The following is a 27792-nucleotide window of genomic DNA, read 5'->3' as shown; positions in this document are numbered from 1 at the left end:
GTTCAATTATTTAGAACGAAAAGGGTACCGTATTTATAGTTGCGTCGATTGATGAAGCCAGATGATGTATATCTAATGAACGATCAAAAAGACTACAAAAAGTGCAAGTTAGTGCAGTTACGATGGTATTATACCCACAATTTGTATTTCGAACATACACATATAAATGACATTACTTAAGATAAAATGCAGTTCTCCTATACTGGCCCAGCCGGAGAAGAGTGATTATTTACAACAACAAGAGAGCTACGCCCAAATATATGGACACGTCTGTTCGCAGTACAGTACGGTTTACCGTACCGTCAGATCACAGTCTACAAATATATTCACACCAAGCGAAGCAGTACAGTAGGACACAAAATGGCGTCCGATGTACGCAGAAGGTTTAATGACGTCATAGCAAACAAAAACAAATCTCACAGAGCTAACAGAAATATTTAAATGAATAAAAGTAATAGCCTTCTGGGGAAATATTTTATCTTTAACCACTGAAAATATCGAAGCAATTGGTTCAGTATTCGAAGAGAAAAGCGGTTTTTTAATATTTCCACTAGGTGTATTATTCTGTGTCAAACAACAAGACAAGAACAACATAATATTGAAACGATCGTTATGTCCACTACGTGTCCAATAATTCCGATAACTTAGCAAATCAATCAATTTATTGAGTTCTTTTCGTGTCCTCTAACTGTAAAGACGTTGGGTTGGATGGCGTCTAAGAATTGAGTACTGATGTTGGAGACAGCGTTTGCACGCCTGTTTTCCCACTATCATGCATTGCGATGTTATTTTGCTCGAATTCCGGATCAGGCTTTCGCGTTATACGGCGTCTGATAGAAGCTTGAATTGCTACAGTTTTGTGAGAAAGAGCTTCTCGGGCAACGGCAAAACCACTTGAGTATATAATAGGATTTAGTGAACTGTTGATTGGTAACAATAGAATCGCAGCAACGGCATATGCGTCTCCTGAGAAGTTCGTTCCAACTTGACTTGCTATAGACATGACGCAAATCGGAAGCCAACAGCACAGATCCGTCGCAATTAGAATTGTGATTTTTCTCTGCATTACTCTACTCCGGTTATCGTGCTTTGTTGCACTGCCCTTCACTTTTCTATGCGTTGACTTATGGTATATTTTACAATAAGCAATGATGATAAACAGCAGGATACAAAAATTCAGACCTATTATAAACAAAGACAACGCGTGGAGAGACGGTCTTCCGCTTATTCTGAATAATCTTGGAATACAGACTCCATCGGCGCTGTAGAAGCCGAAGTAACCGAGTACACTCGGAGCAAAGTCCTTGTAAATACTTTCCAACATATTACGTGCATTCTTCCAAGTTTCAAAGTTTGTTGATATTTTATTTACACGGCGTCCAAGAACAGCAATTCGTTCTGCAAACATTCTGTAGTCATCCCATGATACAACAGTGTTTTCAAAGTACATTGATGGCTGTGTGAGTGCTTCTGGTACCATAGTTTGATTAATTGAAGGAATCAGAGGCAACGCAGCTAGAATAAAGGACAAGGTCCACGTTATAATCACTGCAACAATAGCCCATTTTGGTTTTACATTCCTGCTTTGAAACGGTCGATGAATCCCATAAAAGCGATACATGGTCAAGACAACCAGAGAAAACACGGATGTTTCACTGGATAATACTGTCATAACTCCGATCGCGTTACAAGAACCACTGATCCTCCATTGTTTGTCCTTTAAACAGTATTCTCCGGACATTGAAGCTGACTTAATTCCAATCATAAGCAAGGTGACCCCCATGAGGAAATCAGATATTGCCAGGTTTATTATCAGTATTCTGTTACATCGACTCATTGGGCTTTGTGCACTAGACTGTGAGCCAAATTCAGAGTAACAAGTTTCTATAATAACGGCGAGGTTTCCTAGAATTGCGATACATGACATAAACCAGATGAAATAACGGAGAAACGAAAGTCTAATCATTTCTTCTGGTGAAGATAACGGGTTCAGGTCATTCCAGTTGTCTGGACATTCGTCGGTGTTGTCTTCGCAGTCTTGTTTGCCGTTCATTACTGATGAGAATGGAACAAAGAGAGGGCTTCCGCTTTTGCAATAAAAATGAGTCGATTCATTGCAGTCTTTTTCATCCGATTGATCCAGGCAGTCTGATTGTAAATCACATACTTTGTCTTTTTTGACGGCAATGCGCTAAAAATGGGAAAAAGTGGATTCGAAATAAACAAAAATAAGTTGCACTAATTTGGGAATATCACCAGGCAACTCATATATATTTATGAACAGATATTTTCGTTCAAATTCATTAAATGGATTTATATTGAAGAAACAAGCTCGAGTGAACTCACTACGGTGCCACTAAAATGCCGTTCCCTACTTGTCGGATACATACTACTTTCAGTTACACCATTTACACGACTTGAACCATAGATATTAAAAGGTTTGTAACTAAATACATTTGTAAAGATTTTAATGAGAAATCAACCTGTCTTGTGCCCAGTGGTGATTCTACTGTACCAGCGTTGCATTTAAAAAAATCTGTGCAATTCTGTTCATCGGCACCGTCTGTACAATCTTTGATTCCATTGCATATTGATTGTCCGAGGACAAAATTTGTATAATCGTAACCAAATTCCGTCACATAATCACTGCATCTGTCGAAAACAATGCTAAAGATTTGAAAGTAGGTATATTTTGATTTATCGCATTGAAATAATACGGTAATTTAGCAAACATTTCGAAGAGAGTACGAGATATCGAAATCGTCACTTACGCCCGGACTTTTTCTACTACTCCTCCAAAAATAAATTCATTGAACGTTATTTCTAACAGTTTGAATTTATCGCATTCTGGCAGATAACATTCCGCATTGCATTCATCTTCGAAGCGAGCACAATCGATTACACCGTCACACCTTGTAACACGAAAATAAAAAAGCAATACTCAGATATATGAACGCAATAGCGAAATAACTTAGCCACCACAATGTCAGCAAAGTGTTGGAGAATTCTACCAAAAGTCATACGAGTTGGGACAAGAATTGTACTTGTCTTCGTGAGAACAAATACCAGTTAAATTTATGATGAGTTATAAGACCCTGAAGGATTCTGGGACAAATTATCAATAGCCTTCTGGTGACTACTTTCATATTTATGTACTGAAAAATTGTGATCGATTGGTGTGTTAAATGCGGAGAAAAGTAATTTTCCAATACAAAAACAACAAAATCAAGTAAGAAAACCGATCCAACCAGGTACATTTCGTGTCCAACAAATCATAACAAGTCCAGCAATGGACCCACAAAAATTATCGAATCAATGATATCTTGGTTAGAACAATGTTGGAGAAAAATAACTGAAATCGGTCGTTGACGCCACGAAGCATTCGAATTTTATACTAGCAATGAGCCATTAATATTATTTTTCTAATAAATCCCTGAATTTGGATATCGGATAATTTTCGCTTTTGGAATTTTAGGAAATTCACATACTTTTTACCGCGCGTTGAATATATATTGTTGAAAAGTTCCATGAGATTTGTAGTTTGTGCTATTTCCAAAATAATATCTGAAACTTTCCAACAATCAAAATCAGTCGTGTTCCGTATTGCAACAACATCCTTGTCAGGCTGAATGCATGGTTTCTCGTCAATCGCTGATATTGGACAGTCCACAACACCATCACACACCTTTGAAAGGCTCAAACATTTTTTGCTCGTATCACAATACAACTCTCCGGCTCGGCAGTTGTTAAGATCGCCGCATTTGTTAGAATGATAACAAATCGAATTGCACAATTTCATCAACTCGACGTTATTTCGCTTCGAATTACAAAGGCATTCATCTGATAAATCTGTACAATCAATGACGCCATCACACATTTGACGTTTCGCTATTATTTTGTTGTCAGATACACAACGAGCGCAATTAAATGAATTATTCTTGAAACATAAGTCTGATTTGTCTTCGCACATAGTGTGATTATCATGTAATGTCCATTGAGGAATATTACACATTTCTTCTTCTGTTGCTAAGACAGTCTTTTTACACTTAAAACCAGGCATATATTGTGGGTTGTCGATTCCTTTTGGACAATCTTGGAATCCATCGCAGGCGTAAGACTGCGGTATACAAATTGATAAGTCGAGAGGACACCTAACCATACGCGCTTCTTTGCATCCTTCTATTTCATCGCTACAATCTCCACAATGATCCATCCCATCACATAAATATTTAGACAAAATACATCGACGCCCGTTGTGACAAGAGAATTCTTTTGTTGAGCAAGTTTGATTCCAAAATATCACTTCATCGCTGCTATCTTTACAATTTTTGACTCCGTCCCCAACCCAATTGCGCGGAATACATCTTCCGCTATCATTGCAACGAAACTCTGTCGTAGTTATGCATTCCGCCAATTGTTTTCTTTCATCAGCACCATTTTCGCAATCTGGATGGCCGTCATTCACACGATATCTTTTTAAACATTGTCCGTTGTCACACCGAAACTCTTCAGCGTTGTTGCAATATCTGGAAGGTTGAATTTCATCTTCACCATTTTTGCAATCGTCATTTTTATCAAAAACCCATTCTCTGGGAATGCATCTTCCGTTAGTGCAGTTGAATTCACTGTCACTGCAAGAATGGAGAAATGCCATTTCGTCACTGTCATCATCAACTTCGGCAGTTTTGCAATTTACGTTACCGTCCATCACTGCCCACCTTGGCAGGCATAGCCTGCTGTATCGGCATGTAAATTCTGAATACAATATATAAATATATATATATATATTAAAACGACCGTATGGTGGTTTAGAATCTATATTATACATCCTTGTTTAGAAGCAAATTCTCATATTATAAACGTTAATTTTAACCGTGATTTTATACTTGGATAAGAGGTGATGAAAAATAAACTATGATTAATTTTTAGTTACAAAATCTCAATTTTTCGCGTATTATTTTTATTTGTGTCCAGGATGGGCCCCGCAAATCGCGCATTCCCTATTGGTGTGGTCCTAGCAATAGTATAAGTCGGCCCTATTTGTATTAGCAGGTGAACCACGTTCTGTTAGGTAGGTCGATCCGATAATATTAGAAGCAGAGAACTATGCACTACTAGATTAATTTTATTCTTCGACGTTTGAGCTATTTTGAGATTGTTTACTAATTTCACCAGGCCAATCCACAACTACCGAGCGAGTTGAAACAAATAGACGAAATAGTTCAAATGACGTACACGGCCTCTGCGATGCAAGCGTAATTCCACTTGATGAATCGCGAAAATAAATCCACCGAATATCATAATGAAGGTTTATCGTGAATTTTTCAAAATCAGTAAAATTTGTGGGTAAATATTGGGACCCGTATAACTCAGATAAAATATTGTTAAAATAAAAGTAATAGCCTTACAGCAAAATCGATTGCCTATTAGGTGAGAAATAAAAATCGATATTTTCACAAAAGGCAGAACAAAGCTAAAGATTGAGCAAAATTATCCATAGGTTTGCTTGTCCCACAAGGTGACAAAAGATATGTGTGACGTCGTGTATTTTTCAGTGAGTGCTACCAAAGACACAGGAGAAAAATGTGACCTACGTTGAATCTTTTATACGTGAGAACAGTGTAGTATATATTAGAGAAAACACATATTCACTTCGTTGCCAATGAATATTCATTCAATTTAATTGACGCTTTGTAACAATAGTAAAAACATATATACTGCTGTAATTGTGTAATATTGATGTATTTTACCATCAGGCCTGCATGGAAGAGTGATGACTCCTTTCTTTCCCAAAAGACAACCATTCTTTGTTCCCAGTAACATTCTTGGTATACATCTATTGATTCCACGGCATGTAAATTCATCATCCGTACAATTCACCCTTTCTGTGATAAAATTCATTGTTAAATGGTGTTTATGTTACAGTTTATTATTCAATTTTGCACAGTTTCGTAGTGCTGGCATTTCGCAACAAATGGTTTCCTTAGTACAGACAATGAACAAAAGTGTTCCATTTGAATTGGTTGTCAATGTATGCAGAATATTAATTACTTAATATGTGGAGAAAGGTTGGACTAGTAATATTGCTTAGTTATTGATATGTCAACGAAAATTTATCCTACGCTAAAACCTCTTCCTCTTTATCCCACCTATTGGCAAAATGTACGCTCGGAGTCTTACACGTTGAGCAGGTCAATATTTATTTAACAACATCTAATTACCTGCATTGAGTGTGGACGATAAAGAGCATGTCAAGTCTAACCATACGTGAAATTCAAAGTAACTGGTCAAACTGAATAGTTCCAAGAAAAGGATAGTTATTTTTAACCCTCCTGAATAGGTTACTTTTAGTAACTGATTACACTTGGTCCCAAGGAACAAGTTACCCAAAGAAAAAATATATTGTCATTATATTGACAAGATGTGTGAGCATACTGATAATTCCTAAAAATACATAAAAGTTACGTCGGTAGAAAGATCTATAACGCAGAGTGCCGATTCCTATCAGTAAATTTTTTTTTAAATATTTGCTTGTTTTTTTCGAATAAAATTACAAGTTGATACTGACCCTTCTCGCATCTATCATCGAAAACACCATCTCGTTTTTGACATTGTCCAGTTAAAGAACATCTGTGATAGCCATCTTCAATTCGACAACCTGGACGAAGCCTTCGTATATTTAGAGAATTTACTGTGAAAAACACAAAAAATAAAAAACAACTATTCGACTGAACGATTTTAGTTCGTCCAATGATGAATAAGAAATGAAATTATCAAAATAAAACTTGCGCAAAGGTAAAACAAATGATGACAATCTAGAAATGTGTACATAGTAAGAAAGGAGTAAACTCGTCATCCCCGTTCTGAGTAATATACCATACGAATTATTTAACCAAGGGAGTCAAATCACCACGGAATATTTTGCTTCATTTTTTGATTGTTCAATTTTTAAAATGGTACAAATGTCACAATTGAAATTTTCCAATATTATTTTGTATTTACCTGGACTGCGGGGTCGGGGAAACGGGACATTTTGACTGAGCTGAAGCCAGGGTTAACAAAATAGATTAGGCCTGAGCTACCAGAAATTTCAGTGGCTCCATCTCCTAACTATCTAATTGTTTACCTTATACATTTGAATCACTCTTTCCTTTTCAGCTCCATTTTTTTTAGCTTGATTTCTGATTTTATTTTAAGTTTCAAGTTCGAAGTTGAATTTGGATATATAAACTCCGAAGAAAAATTTTAAAATTCGGGCTAAAGTTTTATGGTCATCAACATCAATGGCCAAGGATCCGGAACCCAAGCACAAATATGAAAGGCTAGATATGAAGACTTAGGTTGAATATACCAAGTCCCCGTAAGTGCAGACATTGTGATGTCTAACTAGCTCCCCAGCCCTGATGTTAACTATAGGACATCCATGTAAATTTCTGTCTCCGGTGTATATATTCAACTTACCCAAAATTGCGACATTGTAATAGAGAAGAAGACATTGAAGAAATTTGAAAAGACAGCACATCTCGCGTTTTCAGCTGTAATCCAAAGACTACTTGTGACCTAGGATGCTCATCATTGTTTGAGAATATGAATCAAAAGACGTCATTCTTATAGCAAACGTTGCAGAAAGTCTCGTGCGTCATTAAACCTTGCGAGTACTTCTTAACACACTCCACGATGTTTATATTATTTGAATTTGTCTTATTTCCAAGTCCCTTTACGACATCAATTTTGTTATGAAGTCAGTTCTCAATATACTCGTATCTTAACCAGGTTTGTTGTTACGTAATCAGTAATTGTTTACGTATTTTTACTTCATTCAATCATTTTAATGCATCTGTGAAAGACAAAGCAATATATGGTATCGATAAAATCCCTTTTGCAATTTAAAAAATTTGTAAGACAGCACATCTTGCATTTACTGCTGTAATTCAAAGACTTCCTGACCTAACGATGACCATCATTATTTAAGAATATGATTCGAAAGACGTCATTCTTGTAACAAACGTTGCAGGAAGTCTCGTGTGTGATTAAACCTTGCAGATACTTCTGACCACACTTCAATGTTAATATTATCTCTGCTACAGTTTTATCCAGGGTAGATCAAATGCACACTTAATAGGAGCAGTTAAAATACCCTTTGTTATTGCTTGTTAACAAATTTCTATGCATGAACTTCCGTCCGACTAACCGTTTACCAGTCAGGTAAATTCTATCGTTTCAAGTCTGGTATTGGTTCATATCTACCAACGTCTTTCTGGCCATTATAATCTCGTAAATCAACGCGTGAGTGATTTAATACCCAATTTTCTCAATATTAGTTAGCACGCAATCTGAACCATTAAAAAATTACAATGTATACGCAATTCTAAATTTAACAGTATGTATATTCCCAATATAGATTAATTTATGGCGAATCCCGTCTAAATTTAGGGAATAAGAAACTATACAGATGTTTCATGATCTTTTCGTAATAAGCTGCACAATAAAGACATTTTCCACAAGTGGAAATCACCGTATTCACGTCATTGTATTATTATTAACATATTTGAACAATCGATTCTTTTTATTGTTATGAAGAAAAACGACTTATAAAACTAACTATCAGTGGGCCTATATCGACCTGGAAACGGGAAGCTACCCAGCTAATGGGTATTAGATACAGATACCTTTAGTTAGACGGCGGATGAACTGTGGACACACTTGTCCTTTTAATCAGAAACTTGTAAGGATTATGCTTTCCCTATGATTAAGTATAATCAGTATATCATCAAGCGATTATTCATCCAAATAAGATCTGGTGCGAATCATTAATTGCTCAATATTCATCTAACTGCCAAATCTATTCGTAACTAGCTTAGTCCTAGCAATCTTGCAAAATAAATTGTTTCTGCTGTCTTTATATGCATACCGGTATATAAAATTGCGTTATTTAAACACGAGTGGGGTACGAGTAAGTGGCGCATAAGTGTGGGACAACAGGACGTTTGAGACACGATATTTATTAAAGGTAACTAAAAGCAATTTAAGTGAATATCATAAAGCATAAACAGGCAATCATAGACTTCTTTGGAAAATTTATAATTGTTTTTTTTTTGTCAATATTTTGCTGGTTTCTGACGAGGATATCAGTTAGCTTTGTTTTTGTAGTTTCGGGATATTTGTTTCAAATGTTTATGTGACGACTGCAACAGAATTTCAATACTAATTTTTAGCTGTATTGATTGTTAGCAGTGATTGAATGTTGATTCTTCTTCCCTTTTTTCAACAAGTTTCTTTTCTTTATAGTGGATATACTCCGCTCCCACTGAACAAGAAAAAAATTGTGGTTTATTTAAAAAGCACTTGTCATGATATTGCAAGACCTGAAAATGGATTTAAATGAAGTAATGCATAGTCAGTTCCAATGAGTTTACTTCAACGAAGCCAGTTTTGTGTGTTGGTGGGGTCGTTGGATAATAAAAATAAAATGATCACATTAACTAATTAAGCTGAGAGGACCTGAGCCCATAATACAAAGGAGACATATACAGTATACTAACGAAGAGTGGGAAGATCAAGGCCGATTTTTTCGGGCATTCATTGCGGAACCCTTGATGTTTGATTGAAAAGAAATTATTCAGTGGATATAACGAAGATCCTTCGAAGTGCGATGCACCGCCGTAACGACGTTAGTTAGGCTACGTGTGCGCGCGAGGTCGTAAAACATCAGTCAGTGAAATACCAAACTTACCATAGCACAATATACCAAATATAAGAAGTCCGATTTGAATGTAAAGTTTTACACTGACACATAAGTAGGGACTCCATAAGTATGCAACCGCTATTCCAAGCGTTATCCAAAAATTCCAGATTGTGAAAGAAATTTCTGGATTATGCGTAAAATATTCCGTGTAAATATCTGTATAAATATTGAAATGATTAGTTTTTATTTTACAAAATAAAAAAGTTTAAATAATTGCTTGTCGTTCTATCATTGACAATAAGCAACATATTTGATATCAAAGAAATGCATACCTATGCTGCAGTTCGTCCACGTTCCATCAGTTAGGCCACAAATAACACCAACCAAGTAAACAAGGTACTTTGTATCATCTTGTGGCCTCCACAGCAAACAGAATATAAAGTTTGACAAGTCTATCACGCTTGCGATACACATTACAATATTTCTACCGAATTTAGAGATTATTCTTGGCGTGAATGCTGACAAAAAAGCCGCTGAAAAGTGCGTAAACAATCATTACAGCTCCCACCTGAAGAAAAAACTTTTATCAAGAGATTATTATATAGGGCAATAGGCCATACTACCAAGGTAGCGAAATATACCGGTACGATACGAGCGAGCAGCTTACTCAAAAAATCGGCGGGCAAACATGGCGGAGGCGGTCAAGTGTGACGGAACGTAAAAGTGTTCCCATTTAATTAAATTAAATAGCAAAAATTAGACATTAATAGCCTTCTTAGCGACTTTTTTTTATCTTTAGGTCAGAAACTGAATCGCTAACCGCTATTGGATAATCAGGTGATTAGATTTCGCCAAAGCAGTCACTGACAACCACATTTCTATTATACATGCAAGAGATGTGTATTAATTTATTAAATTACTCCTCTGGCCTAATCACATAAACTTGTACGAATTCAAGAAAAGGCAAACTATTAGTTAAATCATCTCACTAGCTCCACACCAAGCACACACGAAACGTAAGCTCTACTCATTTCACTGTATATGAAGGTAATGAATAATCCAATGTAAAACAAAATAGGTGACACCAGCAATTGTTTTGGGTTGAAAAAATGCTTGCATGTTTGCTTAAGTGTTGATACATACGAGAAGTTTGCGTTCTGTAAATAAGAAACGATTAGAAATCCAAACACCACAAAAATTTAAGTTATCAGTAAGATTTGTCACTTCTGCGGTATTCAATGTAAATTTTGCAGCTAATCTGAACTACTGGTACTTAATTCAGTAGTCTATTTTAGTAGTCTATAAATTTTGAATGTCAACTTGTTTCATTTTTTTTTATAAATGCCCTACTTTGATTATATATCAACCTAGATAATAATACTGACTTTAATTGTCTCTACTCGCAATTTAGTAATATAAAGATTTTATTCCAATTTAAGTTTGGATCAATTACATGACGACAAAGCATTTTTTGAAAAATGTTTTACCAAAAATGGATGGCATTGTAGGCATCTCCTACTATCGGAGCAATTTTGTATGTTTATTCTTTCTTTGGATCGACTTATATTATTCAGTCTGCATTTCAAAAAGATGAATCGCTCGTTTACCTGGATAATGATCTCACTTGCATCGTCGGTATTCTTCTTTTCGTGCAACACATCTTGATCATTAGACTCAACTTCTAGTGGATTTGAGTTCGCTCTCGGGAGAAATTTAAACTGAAGGCAAATTCCACTGAGAGACATTGCACAAAATATAGAAATTACGATATACAATGAGTATGAATCGGCTGGAACGTAGCTATCAATGTTTTCGCTGGTAATATTTGGACTTTGACAATCGTTTGCTCCACAGTATTGATACTGAAGGTGTGGTTTTAGGTACGCCTCTGTTTCGTTTTCTTGTAAGAGATCGGAGAATGAATTGTACGATGTAGAGATTTCTTGTGTTTTATTTTTGAATCCATATAACACGCCATAGCTGACAGAACTGCCAAAAATCTGAATAAGGTAAATAATTTTTTAAACGATGCTATATCTGCAGTCACTGATACCATGCTACTGGACTACTGAGCTTCTAAGTTTGGTGGCTCTGGTTCAAAATTGAATATTCATAAAATTTCGAATTGTATATAATCTTATAGTGTTTTCCCATGAACCTTTGACACTAGATTAATTGGCATCTATGAATTACCTAAGAGCCGATAAACATTGTGGATATATGGCACCGTAATAATATTTCATAATAGCTCATTAATAAAATAGTAAACATTTTCCTAACTCGATTACTATTCTGGCAAGACCCTTTATAAGCGTATTACTTACTTGACCTAATTGATACATAGAGTAAAATAGGCCAGTATATTTCAAAACATATAATTCAAACGGTTTGGTCCCGAAATTTCCATGTTGATACCCAAAATGCCAGAAGTACATAGGTAATGTCGTCCACACCAAGGCTTCACCACATCCAACTAGAGCGCCGGCAATTATCATGATATAAGATTCTAAAAATAAGAAGAATCTAGTAGAAAGAAGCAAATGTTTGAAAATAGGCATAGATAAACTTGGTTGAGAATACTCACTGGGGTAAAAGTTAGCCAAAATGTAAATCAAATATCCCAATTCGCCAATGACAATTGCTCGGTGTGATCCCAATCTGAACGAAGAGCATTCGATTTAATAAAGCAATAGGCTAAATGCATTTAGTTAACCGTTGCATCAAACACACAACCATGCTCACCTTCTAACAGAAATGGGAGTTATAAATATACCAAAAAAAATTGACGATGTATAAGCCACTCCCAAGGAAAGTGTTCCTGCAATATAAATCAATAGATTTGATGTCTTGAAAATGCTTCAAAAATTTTGTGATATTAATGATATCTATATATATATATATATAAACATTACCAATGCCTCCCTCGATATTGATATTGCTTTGTAAACCCAGAATTGAGAGGTATGGCGCAAAAGCCAACAAAAAACATATATTGAACATCCAATATTGCTTAGCGGTCTTTCTCGTCCCATGCTTTTTATGTTTCCTATTATATGTTATGTCTTCTTTCTTATATTCTTGCGGGTTGCCATTATTTCCTAATGGGGTCATTGCATCAGCTGGCGACAAATCCATATCTTAACTGTTAACGCGGATGCATTGCTGTGAAATGTGGGAATTTATTCTAAATATATATATATTTATATAAAGAGAATTGCTTGGAGCTTCTCTGAGCAATTATTCTCACATGGGGCTATTGAGAGCGATAAATATATGACATTAACGAAGAACCTTGAATACGCATGTTGATATTAAATAATATTATTCTGACATCGAGATAATTGTGAACAACATTTGGGCGCCATTTTGAAGTTTCTTTTTTGTGTGATTGCCAAAAATTTTGCCAACATTCTAGTTAAATATCAGTAGAGGTTACGCGAGACTAACTCCCAATCCTTCCTAAATGCTGTTCCCAAAGTGAGGTCCGTGAAGCACTTTCGGAGGGTCCGCGAAAAAATCTGTTATATGGCTCATAGTTTGATTCTAAAGAAATAGTATGCTTAAATTTGCAAATTGTCGCCTTTTCTGATTCGCAATCACTGCTGGAAACACTGATTATCACTTTCTATTTTGATCACGCGGCCCATTGTGATGTCACGGAGCAAACGGTGGGCCTGTAATATCACAGAAAGAGTTCAATTGCTACCTGCTGCCATTACAAGTTAACTCAGATTTTCCCAAACTTTTTGGGCCGCGGACCGCTGTTTGTGAATTTTATTTTTGACGGACTTCCATCCTATGCCGAATCAATTTCTGTGCCTAACCAACGGAGAAGAATAATGTTTCCTTTGACGAAATAAAACTCATGAAAGTCTGATTCAATACATATTGAAGTTTTAATACTGGTAGACCAATGGCAATTCGATAATATAATGATCTATTTGCCACCCGATATTTAAACTGCCGGTACTAATTGAACACATGGACCTAATTTAAATGTGTATATAACTACAGTGTCACACAATTAACTAAATTTCGTTTCATGCCCCTTCCTTGCAGCAACGGTTAACAGCCTCAAATGACCTTAGCAAAGTCGTACAAGTTATCGACTGATGATAACTCAGTAACCCATACGATCAATTGCTACCGACGATGTAGCCCTGGAACGAAGAACGGAGGTCTACCTCACAGACCGTAAAAGCAAGAATCGTTCCACAGTTCACTTCCTTTGTTAAAGTTTCGTAACATTGACGATTTGCGATTGCGTGAACTCGTGACTTTACCTCGTTTACGAATGTCTATGTGACAGTGTATATACGATAAAATATATATGTTCCAGGCCCATCTCATATCGTTGCGGACACCCGACCCCAGTTTGGGAAATCCTGAGTTAACTAACTGCCCAGTTCAGACGTGTAGCTGACGCTGATGGGAGGGAGTTACAGTAGGCAGTCTATGAAGTTATTCCAGTTCGCTTCTAAATACCGCTTTACAACGAAACAAGTGCACCCATCTCCATAAACTTTGGCATATACTTCGGTTCGTTTCAATGTTTTTTACTATATGGCGCATTAATTTTTTGTTGTGATCTTTTAATGCTTTGCTTTGGTGCACTAATTTTGAGGTGCGATTCGACACTGTAATTCCTAACTCAAGTATAATTGTATTCAAATATAACGACTATGGCATATTTATCAGTGTAGATGAGGGGTTCCGAACCGCAGTCTGCGGGCCAATTACGGTCCGCGTGGCAATTTAAAATGGCCCGCCGAACTTGAGTGAAATAGTTTAACCCTTCATGTGGTACCTTTTGAGTTTTAGATACGTCTATTGTTACATCATTATCACAGTTTAAGCACGTTTATTTCGTAACAATTGAATTATACCGGTATCCTATGTATACGTGTGGGTATTAGGATTACACACTGCAGTATTTTAGATATCAGCCGTATATTAAGAAAGCTTAAAAGATGTCACAAAACTAAAACTAGGCACTAACAACAGACGTTTTTAGATGAATGACAGCGTTTTTATTTCTTCATTGAAAAGAATCAAACTTCAGCGATTTGTCTTCTTACCAACAAAATATTTCAGTTCTGAAGGAATACAACATTACGCGCAATTATGATCAGTTGGCGCGCGTATTTCAAAATTTAGTTCATTGCTTAATTCATACAAAAGTCAAACGGACATGTTCAAAAAAATGTGAAATGTGTAACAAAACAAGCCATAAGTAGCCATTCATACTATGCCAGATTAGCAAGTAACTTCATTAGTCACTATCAGTTGCAAATTACTTGTTGAAACGTAGTAGTATATATTAACGGTTGAAAGCCGTACTTGTTATCTATTTCCCGGGAATTCTATCAGCTAAATATTATAATTATTGATTTCATTACATAACAAACTGCGATGTCTAAAATCAAGCTCAGAGCCTATTTTGGTGCCTATTTCTCAAAATTTTCTCAGGGCGCTTAACCCCAGTCCCCAGTCGTGTCGTCGCGCACTTTTCCTCGCTCCCCTTTTCTGGCCCTACAATTTCATTCTGCTGTGGATTTTGGCTCGCGTCAATCAACTTGGGGGGCCCCCCATGTACATCGTTTCTTAAATACATACCATTTTTTTAAGAATACAAATATCCTAATTTTATCTCCAATAGCAAATTATTTACCACCCCTTAAATTTCGAAACACCCCCCCTAAAAAGAAAAGCTGGGGAACATACTGTCACTAACACAACTGTATTTCTGTAACGTTTCGTCTGACAAAAATCAGACTACCTCAGATAAACAGTTTCTAACAGTCAGGATTGAATATGTCATACGGCGGAAGTTTTTGCAGATCTTTTGTCAGTCTAGACACGCGATATACGGCAATTCATTTTCAAACCTTGGCAGCGGAAAAACTTGCATTTTGGTACGTGATAATTTACTTTATTGGGCTTGCGCATACTCAAATACTGTATGTGTATAATGTATTTTGTGTATACGCATACAAAGTATGTACTGTATTCTTCCTGTTGTAAAACACACAACGAGTTCGCGGCAATTTTTGGGGATATTTTAATAACATTCACTCAACATCAGACGCGAACGACTGCTCGAGACGTGGCGATCGACGTGTTGGCCACCCCTTGTATATATTGTTGTAAATTGCTTGACTGAGGAAGTCTGATTTTGGAATGTGATGTGAAGGTGTTCACGGCCTAACGTCACGGATCACACTGAATTAGATTGGCGAATATAACAAAATACAACCACACGCCTTTCAAACATTTCCACAATCCACACAAATTGATCGAAAGTCACTCTGATCGTATATCCCACCTTGACTTTTATATACGATACCACGGTTACTCCCGAAGTATGTGAACCAAGATGGCGGACACTGGAACGTAGCATGTGTATCAGGTTAGGGTTAGACCATAATTTCAGTTACAAATACTACGGCTAGTACCCGAACTCATAATAAAACTAAAATAAGGAAAATTGGAATAAAATTATGGCCGCCATCTTGGTTCACATACTTCGGGGGTACCATACCACGCATATGTTCGCACTTGTAGCCAATTATAAATGTGTCCGAATACATCATATAAATTGTATTTTGACAATGTATATAAATACGGACGTATACACATATTTACCCTAAAATATCCCGGTATAATACTAAATTTTACGAGATTCGAGGCTTCAATTGCACGCGGGTGCGCCAAATGGAAGCATTGTTCATGCGCCCCAGAATATGAATTTTCAGAAGGCCAATCAAGCGTGCAACGTCTGTGGCGGGACAATGAGTTTTCTATTCATTGTGAGGTCATCGATGGTGTAACTCGCTCAAAGACATCAGAGTTCAAAGAAGTAATATGCTGAATACATTATCACAGGGTGGTCCAAACCATGCGATACTATATTGCTGGAAGGGAACGTATTTTCTTGCCCACAACAAAGGTAAACAGCGTCTGGTGTGCTTTAAATTAATATCTTACACGTAAGAATATAATTTAAAGCAATAATACAAAACCAAACACGGGAAAGATACGGGAAGTGCCACGGTACTTGTTTATACACTTACTGGCAACAAAGCTCAAAACTACACATTACCAACCACGAATTATTATACTCGCAGAATAAGTTTCTCCTTGATGTAAACATTGATTAAACATCTATTACTTACAGTCTTCTTTTCACGAAATATAATTATTGACCCAATCATCAGAAAAGGTTTGCTATCCCTGCACTAGTGTATGATTGAATACGAATACGTACGGAATTGCTATAATAACCCTCTCCGGAAATGCATAACACGTATGCAACAACATATTGTAGACTAGCCATGATTACATTTTCTGCCGCAGAATGCCTTTTCTACTCAACGCACTACAGCGGTACTTATTTGTTTCGATGCAACTGCTATTTTGCATTGCCGCAGCCTGATAACGCTGCAAGCGTCTTTTGCAAGATGCGGTATCCGGTGCTCGTGTCCGACTGGTGAACCATGGTCATATTTTGCGCAACTATACCAGTTAACATACGCCTAATTCGTCATATCTGTGCACGGGGCAAAAGAATAGTGTACTCTATACAGAAGCTTTACAAACTGATTGCAACCTCGAACGGTTTATGTGGTTTCTTGAAGGGGTGGTTAAAATTAGTGTTGCATAAGTGCAACATTTTCCCTCAGAAGTGATTTCGGTAGTTAAATTATCTAAGATTCGTCCGTTCAGTTTCGCCAGTTATGTTGGCTTATTGAGCAGATAACATAGATTATGAGTTTCCTATGTCGTATAAAGTACAATCAGGTTTATTAGGATGCAGTATATGAGAATTTGCCAAGTAGGAGAAAATTTGGCTCCCGATAATTTTGTAGTAAACAGAAGATTAAGAGGCGTGATATGAAGTATGCACAAGTGATATGATTCAGGTTTATAACCAAATAAAATCGAGGTATATTAACCATAAATACGTGGTTAGAATGATAAAGAAGTGTCTCAGATTTTCTATTTGTATTTTCAGCGATCTAGCAGAACAATTGCAAATAGGCCGAATATGTAGAAATTGCATTGGGTTAGCGTGTGTTTCTAATGCCACATTTTCAGATAAAGAGACAATTGAGACTTACAAATATGAAAATGATGACGCTGATCTTGATAAAACACGTAATTTTCAGAAGGATATTTATGTAGCTAAGATTTTGAGCCTAAAAATCAGACCATTTCAGCATTTTGACTGTTGGAATTTATATGGGCAGACAATAGCTGTCTAAAAACGAATCTAGAGTTAAAACTTAGTCTTGTTTTGAAAGTCCGAGTGCGGCATCGTTCACCCTGATAAACAGAAAAGCTAATTCAACGTTCTTGGCAAGGCACAGTTTTTCTCTGCTCCGAATTTTTGACAACACCATAAAAGTATTGCAACCCACTCTTAAACCAATCTCTACTAATTACCGAGCAGAACAATAAATGTGTACACAAAAATGGAATTAGCCTGAACACAAATAAGGCTGAAAACTACCACTGGTCGTGTTTTTATTGCGTCTTCCAGAGTGGAGGCAGGGCCCGTCGATGAATTCAAACGAAAGTCTGAAGTAAAAAGAGAAGACATACAGTCCCAAAAATATCGAAATTGCCAACGATTTTTCTGCTACCAAAAGATTTATTTAAATCATACAATTCTGATTCAGGCTCTGCCTAATTTTTAGTTGTAAGTGTTGAAAATTCCTCAGAAGGCCTTCCATGAAACTGGTTCAAAGCAATTTTTTGAGGTATGTGTCAAATTATCTCAACATTAGACGCGATCGACGCGTTGGCCGTCCCTGGTGTAAGGCAGGGAGTTAAATCGAAGGTGTGGTTTCAATTCCACTCAGTAATAACGTAACAATTAAACTTTGATCTGCTGTAGTGGATTCTTGTCGTCGGATGAATCTCAGATGTACTGCTCGCTTTTGGGTTCGAGTTTAGTAGCCTTTTTATAGTCTCTTTCAGTTATTATTACTTAAGTTATTCTAAGATGGTGTTAAGAAGTAAAAGTTAGCTATTAAACACTTGCATATCTTTACCATGGATAGCAATTTTAGCTGAGCACTAGCTCATAAAACGTTGTTATATAGGTACGGTTCGGTAACTCCAAAGAGGGCTAGACCTAGAAAGATATGTCAAAAACAACGATATTTTCATGATTGTATGGAAAGTTTATAATTAATTTAATGACGATTCTTGACTATTCAGCAGACTTATACTACTATGTAGGCTACGCCCACAGCATGTTTGATTCAGAAAATAGTGGCCGTTTGTGTAATGCACGTTTGTGTGAAAGAGTGGAAAGTAACCAATTTTACTGATGTCAGTTGGTCTACTCTAAATTCACAGAGTCACCAAGGACCTGGGCAGCAATGATAAGTTATGCGGGAGTTGAAATAAATGAAGCGATTGAGAGGTGAGAGAGATCATGTATCAAGTGATAGGCTGACAGTTGGTGTTTCAGAATATACAGGGCATTTCAGATTGTGTGATTTAGTTAGATTCATTGTAAATATAGTCTAGTATGCAAACACTGCAGAACTGTAGTGCATAAAATGCTTTATGTATGAGAAGTATTAGTCAGTATTCAGTGATATTTTTATTTGTCGAAAAATACTCATGTTGTTCAAAATATGATTTTCTTCCCCATTTTAGATACTGTACTACATCAGAAAACGGCAATGTTCCATCAATCCAACCTACCGCAGGCTATCATCGCTGCTGCTATCAGCGCTATACCTGTAAGAATAAAATAGATCGAAGAAGAAGTCTCAAAGAAAATCGTCAAGGTATATGAGAATCACACGCGTTGCAAACTGCGATGGGCTATTCATATTGAAATATTTTGGCATTCTTCTGCACTTGACGATCACTACGATCAAACTGATGTTCTGTGGCGTGGTTATCAAATGAAAAAAAAAATTTTCTACTTCTCTACTACTATCAAACCTTGACATTTTGTGAAATTTTTTTTTCCATGCAACCTTTTTTTAAAACATCCGCAACAACCACAATTAATTCTGTTATTAAACTTCCGAAACAAACACATAAAATCATCAACAGATGCATATCACCAAGTAGATATTGCTGAATTGATATTTGTAGTCAGAGCTCTTGGGGCTCTGTCAAACAAAGTTACATACAAAATATTGGTTGTAAAATGCAAAACATGATCATGTTGTTGGAATAACTTGGCATTTTAACACGCATATATCATTCATTGTTGAGAATATTGACGAGAATATCGGTCGGAGACCGAAGACTTATCGATCGAAAGTTAGGGGTTCCCGCAAAACAGCGCTCTTGCTCCATAGTGACACCTTGTGTCCCATCACTAATTAATTAACAACTCGCTAATTATACATAATTCGTCCAAAATCAATAGGCTTCTGGTACGACATATGATGAATGCACATGCAAAATCTGGAGCAGATTCAATCTCGCTTTCGTGAGATATCGCGTGCATCTAACAGACAGACAGACCTATCAACCTATCTATCTATCTACCTATCAACATACTTACCGATTAAAATCGATAAGTAATAAAATCATAAAATTCAAAAATCCGTTTTTGTGAAATTTTTGTTGTAGCTGAATTCCAGGGACAGCGTGATAACAGGCAAGAGAAGCACGGTCGCCTCTTCTAGTTTATGACAGGGTTTCTTAAAAGCGGACCCCGTCCTTCTTGGAGGCCGCTGATCGGTTATCTGGGAGCACGATGGAAACAAACAGATGGAAATGCGAATATATAATAACAATGTATTTTTATAGAAAAGAAGAAGCAAAAGTGTTGAGAGTTTTTGGTAGTTTGAAAAGCATTGGCATGGAACATAAGAATGAAATACATTCTTTCCCAGGGATATACTATAAAATGTAGCAATTATCTCATTCTTGTTCTCGTGATATCATTATCTTTCACTGCGTCGTCGTGATCATCCCGCTGCATAACAATTCTCGCTAACAATTAATTGACTGTTCTCCACCGGGTGTATATCCACTTGAACCACTGGCGACTGCATTAGCAGGCTTGTATTGTTAATTGCAACAAAAACGGGTATTTTGAAATAGTACTCTTCATTTTACGCGTATGTTTCGACAGTATTTCCATATACTGTATATGGGTCGCGACCCAAAGCTGGGCTTAACAAATACCTAAAAGGTATTGATTTTATTTCCCAGTAAATTTGGTTCTTGCGTAGTTTGTGCACCAAGATTGCGCACAACCTGAACATAGTATTATAACAGGTTATGGTTCAGGTTGTGCGTCATTATGATGCACAGGTTTGACGAAAAACACTAATACAAATATAGAGCTCAAGGCTGTAAACTCCACACCCATGTAGAAATGATGAGCAATGACCCCAAGATGAATAATCACAAATAAAAAATATTTATTTCTGAAATCAAACTTGGGCTAAAAAGGTCCCCTTATCTGCCGGACTATAACCAATCTCCAAACAAATTGATAAACGAAACCTGATTAGCAGACTGACGAAGCGAAGCTAGAACAAACCGAGGCTGCCGCGTTCCCGCGATTCGCCCGACACATAATGGCGTCCGATATGCATCATTGCACTCGATGCCTCTACTTGGTTTATATTCACTTTAAGTAACGGTATCGTAATGCTGAGTGAAAATATTTTGGTCTCATTTGGAATTACCGGTAACATACAGATTGATAGCACAATATTTACTCAATTGAAAATTGTAGAAACTACATAGCCTATGTTAAAGTACCGTATTGAGATAGGACTGTAGGGTGTCTGGGTGTGTATAACTACTGACTGACTGAACTACCGGTATTGGACTAGCTACCGTACAGTACATAGGCAGGTAATTACCGTACGGCAATACGGTAACAAATCAATAAATTATGGATCGTTTAATAATCTTTATGATGTGCTCTATTGAGACAATGTTTACAGCATTGACATGATAAAAATTAAAACTGTGTTAATTTCCAGTTCTGGCTAACTTGAATAATTTAGGTCTAACGTCTGAACGTTGGTATATTTCTCAATGTCTTTTTTCGTTTCAGATTCAGTTGTTGCCAATCGATATTCTTCTCTTGTGATTTTATCGAACGAAGTGAATTGATGTTCTACATATTCCTCGTGCCAGGTCTGATAGAGAACTTTTGCGGAAATGAGATGAGGTGAGTTTGAAATTTTTCTCCTATAATTCAGGCAGATCTGTTTTCTTCGTATGGTAAGTAGTATTTCTGAGCTAGCATGTAGTACTGCATCAATCGGTGTGCTTTTCATAGCTCCAAGACAAATACGCAATGCATCATTCTGAATAGTATCTAGTTTTGTCAATTGTGTCCTAGATGCAGAACAATATAGCTGGCCTGCATAATCAAATACTGAGCGAATTAGTGATCTATAAAGAAGAACCATTATATGCAGTCTTGATCCCCATTTGTTTCCACTGATATATCTAAGAATATTCAATCGTTGTTTAACTTTTGTTATCATGTATTCCACATGGTTTTTCCAATTTAGTTTTTTATCCAAAATGACACCGAAATATTTTGTCTTCTTAACTATTGGTATAAATTGTTCTGATATTTTGAGGTTGATGTTGGAATTATGTCTTCTTCTGCTGAATAGCATTGTTTTGCATTTTGTGACAGATAGAGCCATTCCCCATATTTCTCACCATCCATTTATTTTGTCCAAATTTATTTGCATTCTTCTTTCTAGGGATTTCACATTCCTTTCGGTTTTATATATAGCAAAATCATCTGCAAATTGGCCTGAGTTTGCATTATCTACAATTGATGGAAGATCATTCACCATTATATTGAATAGAACATGAGATAAGCTTGAACCTTGAGGCAATCTGCGTATGGTACGGTGGGTTTGCGATATTCCATTTCCCACTTTGGCGCTAAATGATCTATTTCGTAGATAATTTTCAAGAAATTTAAGCATATGTCCTTCCACCCCCAAATCTGCTACTTTGCCCAACAATCCACTGTCACAAACTGTGTCATAAGCTTTGTGAAAGTCTAAGAATATGGCTAATGTTACTTGTCTGGTTTGTAATGCTTTGAGAATGTCATCTTGCAGGCATATAAAAGTATCCAAAGCTGACCTTTGTTTCCTAAATGCGCTTTGCACTGAGTTTAGTTTCCAGGTAACTTCCAAATAGGTCCATAGTCGTTTTACAATAATCTTTTCCAATATTTTGCATAAACATTTCAAAATCGGTATCATTATTGAATGCTTCTATGATTCAGGCATTTGACCTATTTCCCAAATTGTATTGTAGAGATGCAATAAAATCCCTTTACTTGGACCAGGGAGATGTTTTATCATATGCTGTGTGATTTTGTCCAGACCTGGTGTTGTATTTCTTGTTTCTTTAAGCGCCCGGTCCAATTCGAATAATGGTATACGTATGTTGTATCATCTTTGTGGCTGAGCTTCTTGTTACAATATATTTTGTTCAACATTTTGGTAGTAGTTTTCCCGAATCATTTTGTTCATAGTAAAAGTCTCTCCTGTATTGTTTTTGCATACAATATCTACAAATGATTGGGCAAAGATGTTTGCTTTTTCTATGTTATCCGTCTATGTCGTCCGATCATTGATTAATAATTTTTGGTTTTTGTATTTCCTTTCATACTATTTATAGCATTCCAGACCTCTTTAGGATTTGTTTCAGAGTCCCAAAGAAGTTGTTTGTTTGTCCAGTATTGTCTTTTTTGGTGCAATATAATTCTTATGGCAAAGCCTCGAACTTTTTTATAATTAATGAGATCCTGTGGTAAACATGTTCTCTTGGCTCTTCTATATGCTTGTTTTTTGTTTTACAGCCTAACCACAAGTCGAATTCCGCCATGGTATGGGATTTCTTATGTGTCTTTTCACTGGGACTGTGGTCACTGTTCAGATTTTCTTGTAGTGTTTCCATAGTACATGTATGGGCAATATCATTTGTAGTTATACAAAGATCAATGATTGATACCTGGTGTCCTCTGGCTTCTCTAGTTGGAGAGTCATCGTTTAGCAAAACAAGATTATTTTGCTCAATGAATGATTGTACTTCCAGACCTCTAAGAGTTCGTTTGTGAGCAATACCAGATAGTGTTTTGGGCATTCAAATCACCAAATATTACGGTTCTCCTCCCAAAGCAATTAAGTATTTGGTCAAGGTTGTCCTTTGTTAAGTTTATTCCAGAGATATATACGTTCACTATATTTATCCCATCTATTTCCACTGCTTGTATTTTTTTTTTGCTATGAGACAACCACCTCCTCTTCTTCTTGTTCTATCCTTTCTATATATTTTGCATCCAGGTATTTCGAATGTGTCATTTAAATTCAGCCATGTTTCTTGTAAGCGTATAATGTCTGGTGTTTCTGCCATATGGTATATAAGATGGACCAAGTCCAAGTCCTTGTTTCTAACGCTGCGGCAATTTCATTGCAGTATTGAAAAGCCTATGAATGATTTATTGCCATTTGTGTATCTATTGCTTGTACTGATTCTGTCATTTCTACAGAGTTTTCCATATATTCTATATTTCTTGTTTTAGGCGAAGATTTGAGGTCATCAGTAGTGATGTCGATGTGGAATCTGGATTCTGTTGCACTGGTGATGATTGTTACTATCTCCTCTTCTGAAGGTCCTTCAATGTCATAACTTTTTTTAATATATCTAAAATGAAACCAATGAAAACCATGGTATCCATTATAATAGGTGTAGGTACAGATTGTTCTGTGGGCTGAGGGTGATATATAATATTCTTTAATTTTGTTTGATTACCGGTATCTCTTTTAGGTAGGTTCTCTTACAATTGTTGATGTTGATGGTGCACCACTCAACTGTTGAGGCTGACTGTTTCTCATATTGTCAGTCCTTTTGAGCTGCCGGGCATCAACCACACGAGCAGCATCTGCATATGATACATGTTGTTTCATTTGAATATTTTTCTGACGTTTATATTGGGGGCTTGCAGCACTATGATTGCCTTGGCATCTATAACACTTAGTGGTTGACTTACATTGAGTTGTAGAGTGGTTCAATCCACAGTTGGCACAACGTTGTGTAGCCTTGCAAAATTTGGCAATGTGTCGAAACCGTTGACAATTGTAGCATCTTTTGATGTATTGTTCCACTGGGAACCGTTTATAACCCAGATAGATGTATGATGGTAAAGGTGCTGAGTCGAAAGCACGGTTTTTGTTGGGTTTTTTCACTATTGGAGCTCGATGTTCTCATGATGCGGCGGACTTGTGAAACACCACTGCTTTTCCATTCGGCTTTTAGTTCTTCTATACTGATGTCAATATACATGTTTTTAACAACGCCAGTACATTTTTTGGGTCCATTGAGCACATTGCAATATAATTCTTGCAATATTTTGCATTCAATTTTCAGGTCTCTTGAAGGCATTTTGCGGACTGTGTGTACATTTTCAACTATTTTGGAGATTTTCTGTCTTGTTTTAAGACTGTTTATATCCGACAGATCAGATATATCAGAAATACATTTGTGTTAGTGCGCAGCAGGACTCTTGAATTGAATAGTTCTTATGCTGTGTTGAGGTAAACCCATGGATATTGATTTTATGGGAATCCCCTCATATGCATTTTTGCATCAGAATTTCAACTGATTTACTTGTGTTTTTGTGCTCACGATGTTAGTTTGTGACTTCATCGCATAAAATTGATGCGTTTGATGGCGACTATCAAATGAATGCAACATTTACATACCGTGTCGTTGTAAACTTATGGTTATTGATATTCGGAGAATCCACATAAATCCAATTTTTGCATTAGGATTTTTGATGAACTTTCTTTAGTGGTAACAAGCTGTAATTCGTTTAGTATATTCATTTTCATACAAAACTAAAGAATTTATATAGTTCCCAGATGTGCGCTACGAAACTCACTTTCAAGGCGTTTTTAAGGGCCTCGTTTCACGGCCTATCGGTACCGTAATGAGTTACCAAGTAGACATCCTTTGTTAAATACCTATTCATAGTTAGGATGCATCGATCGATGATGCCAGAACACGTATATCTAATGAACGATAAAAGAGACTCCAAAAAAGGCTTCGAGGGAAATTCAGCTACGGTAAGAAATCTGAAGCAACAATGACCTCAGACGAACATGGCAATTTATGTGATTTTCAAAGCCTAACAGTTCCAAAGTAGGCATCAAGAATCTTACAAGGGTAACGCACAGGAAATATTTTTCCTGATGTCATAGGCATGGCTCGGGGAAGCATCATCAGGCTATGAGGATCCGAACAAAACCGGCACGCGGGAACAGATGTAGATACCAAACTTTTGATAATGAGCATCATGATTTCCAAAATAAAACGAATCTGCAATGAAAACCGATTCCAAATCCAAACCCAAAAAGAAATAAACAGTTAATGTGTTAGTGCAGTTACGATGGTATTATACCCACAATTTGTATTTCGAACATACACATATAAATGACATTACTTATGATAAAATGCAGTTCTCCTATACTGGCCCAGCCGGAGAAGAGTGATTATTTACAACAATAATTCCGATAACTTAGCAAATCAATCAATTTATTGAGTTCTTTTCGTGTCCTCTAACTGTAGAGACGTTGGGTTGGATGGCGTCTAAGAATTGAGTACTGATGTTGGAGACAGCGTTTGCACGCCTGTTTTCCCACTATCATGCATTGCGATGTTATTTTGCTCGAATTCCGGATCAGGCTTTCGCGTTATACGGCGTCTGATAGAAGCTTGAATTGCTACAGTTTTGTGAGAAAGAGCTGCTCGGGCAACGGCAAAACCACTTGAGTATATAATAGGATTTAGTGAACTGTTGATTGGTAACAGAAGAATCGCAGCAACGGCATATGCGTCTCCCGAGAAGTTCGTTCCAACTTGACTTGCTATAGACATGATGCAAATCGGAAGCCAACAGCACAGATCCGTCGCAATTAGAATTGTGATTTTTCTCTGCATTACTCTACTCCGGTTATCGTGCTTTGTTGCACTGCCCTTGACTTTTCTATGCGTTGACTTATGGTATATTTTACAATAAGCAATGATGATAAACAGCAGGATACAAAAATTCAGACTTATTATAAACAAAGACAACGCGTGGAGAGACGGTCTTCCGCTTATTCTGAATAATCTTGGAATACAGACTCCATCGGCGCTGTAGAAGCCGAAGTAACCGAGTACACTCGGAGCAAAGTCCTTGTAAATACTTTCTAACATATTACGTGCATTCTTCCAAGTTTCAAAGTTCGTTGATATTTTATTTACACGGCGTCCAAGAACAGCAATTCGTTCTGCAAACATTCTGTAGTCATCCCATGATACGACAGTGTTTTCAAAGTACATTGATGGCTGTGTGAGTGCCTCTGGTACCATAGTTTGATTAATTGAAGGAATCAGAGGCAACGCAGCTAGAATAAAGGACAAGGTCCACGTTATAATCACTGCAACGATAGCCCATTTTGGTTTTACATTCCTGCTTTGAAACGGTCTATGAATCCCATAAAAGCGATACATGGTCAAGACAACCAGAGAAAACACGGATGTTTCACTGGATAATACTGTCATAACTCCGATTGCGTTACAAGAACCACTGATCCTCCATTGTTTGTCCTTTAAACAGTATTCGCCGGACATTGAAGCTGACTTAATTCCAATTATAAGCAAGGTGACCCCCATGAGGAAATCAGATATTGCCAGGTTTATTATCAGTATTCTGTTACATCGACTCATTGGGCTTTGCGCACTAGACTGTGAGCCAAATTCAGAGTAACAAGTTTCTATAATAACGGCGAGGTTTCCTAGAATTGCGATACATGACATAAACCAGATGAAATAACGGAGAAACGAAAGTCTAATCATTTCTTCTGGCGAAGATAACGGGTTTAGGTCATTCCAGTTGTCTGGACATTCGTCGGTGTTGTCTTCGCAGTCTTGTTTGCCGTTCATTACTGATGAGAATGGAACAAAGAGAGGGCTTCCGCTTTTGCAATAAAAATGAGTCGAATCATTGCAGCTTTTTTCATCTGATTGATCCAAGCAGTCTAATTGTAAATCACATACTTTGTCTTTGTTTACGGCAATGCGCT

General features: G+C 36.8%; 4 protein-coding genes and 1 long non-coding RNA gene across 5 annotated transcripts in view; 1 reads left to right on the top strand and 4 right to left on the bottom strand.

The window, feature by feature from the left end:
- Positions 1-587: 587 nt before the first annotated feature.
- Positions 588-27792, bottom strand: part of LOC120333784 (uncharacterized) — a 61068-nt gene continuing 33863 nt past the window's right edge. The window contains exons 5-7 of the mRNA XM_078120386.1: positions 2772-2912; positions 2484-2652; positions 588-2191 (exon numbers count right to left, since the gene is read on the bottom strand). Coding sequence (XP_077976512.1) covers positions 716-2191; positions 2484-2652; positions 2772-2912 — 1786 coding nt within the window. The 3' untranslated portion in view covers positions 588-715. The remainder of the gene's footprint in view (positions 2192-2483; positions 2653-2771; positions 2913-27792) is intronic.
- Positions 3395-7833, bottom strand: LOC144411786 (uncharacterized). The gene is made up of 4 exons (XM_078109372.1): positions 7462-7833; positions 6569-6691; positions 5751-5885; positions 3395-4755 (listed from the first exon to the last, which is right to left on the bottom strand). The coding sequence occupies exons 1-4, from the start codon at positions 7520-7522 to the stop codon at positions 3395-3397; spliced, it is 1680 nt and encodes a 559-aa protein (XP_077965498.1). The 5' UTR covers positions 7523-7833.
- On the bottom strand, positions 8993-15028 carry LOC144432373 (protein unc-93 homolog A-like). The gene is made up of 9 exons (XM_078120389.1): positions 12598-15028; positions 12428-12503; positions 12270-12343; positions 12010-12191; positions 11293-11685; positions 10675-10842; positions 10018-10253; positions 9734-9901; positions 8993-9307 (listed from the first exon to the last, which is right to left on the bottom strand). Exons 1-7 carry the CDS (start codon positions 12818-12820, stop codon positions 10179-10181), a joined length of 1191 nt encoding a protein of 396 aa, XP_077976515.1. The 5' UTR covers positions 12821-15028; the 3' UTR covers positions 8993-9307; positions 9734-9901; positions 10018-10178.
- LOC120333865 (uncharacterized) lies at positions 22450-25183 on the top strand. Its single transcript, XR_005568317.2, has 3 exons — positions 22450-22560; positions 24249-24338; positions 25094-25183. It is a non-coding gene; the product is annotated as an uncharacterized LOC120333865 (long non-coding RNA).
- On the bottom strand, positions 26238-27735 carry LOC144432372 (G-protein coupled receptor GRL101-like). Its single transcript, XM_078120388.1, has one exon. The coding sequence runs from the start codon at positions 27650-27652 to the stop codon at positions 26315-26317; it is 1338 nt and encodes a 445-aa protein (XP_077976514.1). The 5' UTR covers positions 27653-27735; the 3' UTR covers positions 26238-26314.

Source organism: Styela clava, chromosome 15, assembly GCF_964204865.1.
Source record: "Styela clava chromosome 15, kaStyClav1.hap1.2, whole genome shotgun sequence".
In the NCBI taxonomy this organism is placed as follows: domain Eukaryota; kingdom Metazoa; phylum Chordata; class Ascidiacea; order Stolidobranchia; family Styelidae; genus Styela; species Styela clava.
The sequence above is the reverse complement of the archived record's forward strand: the minus strand, read 5'-3'. Positions and strand labels throughout refer to the sequence as shown.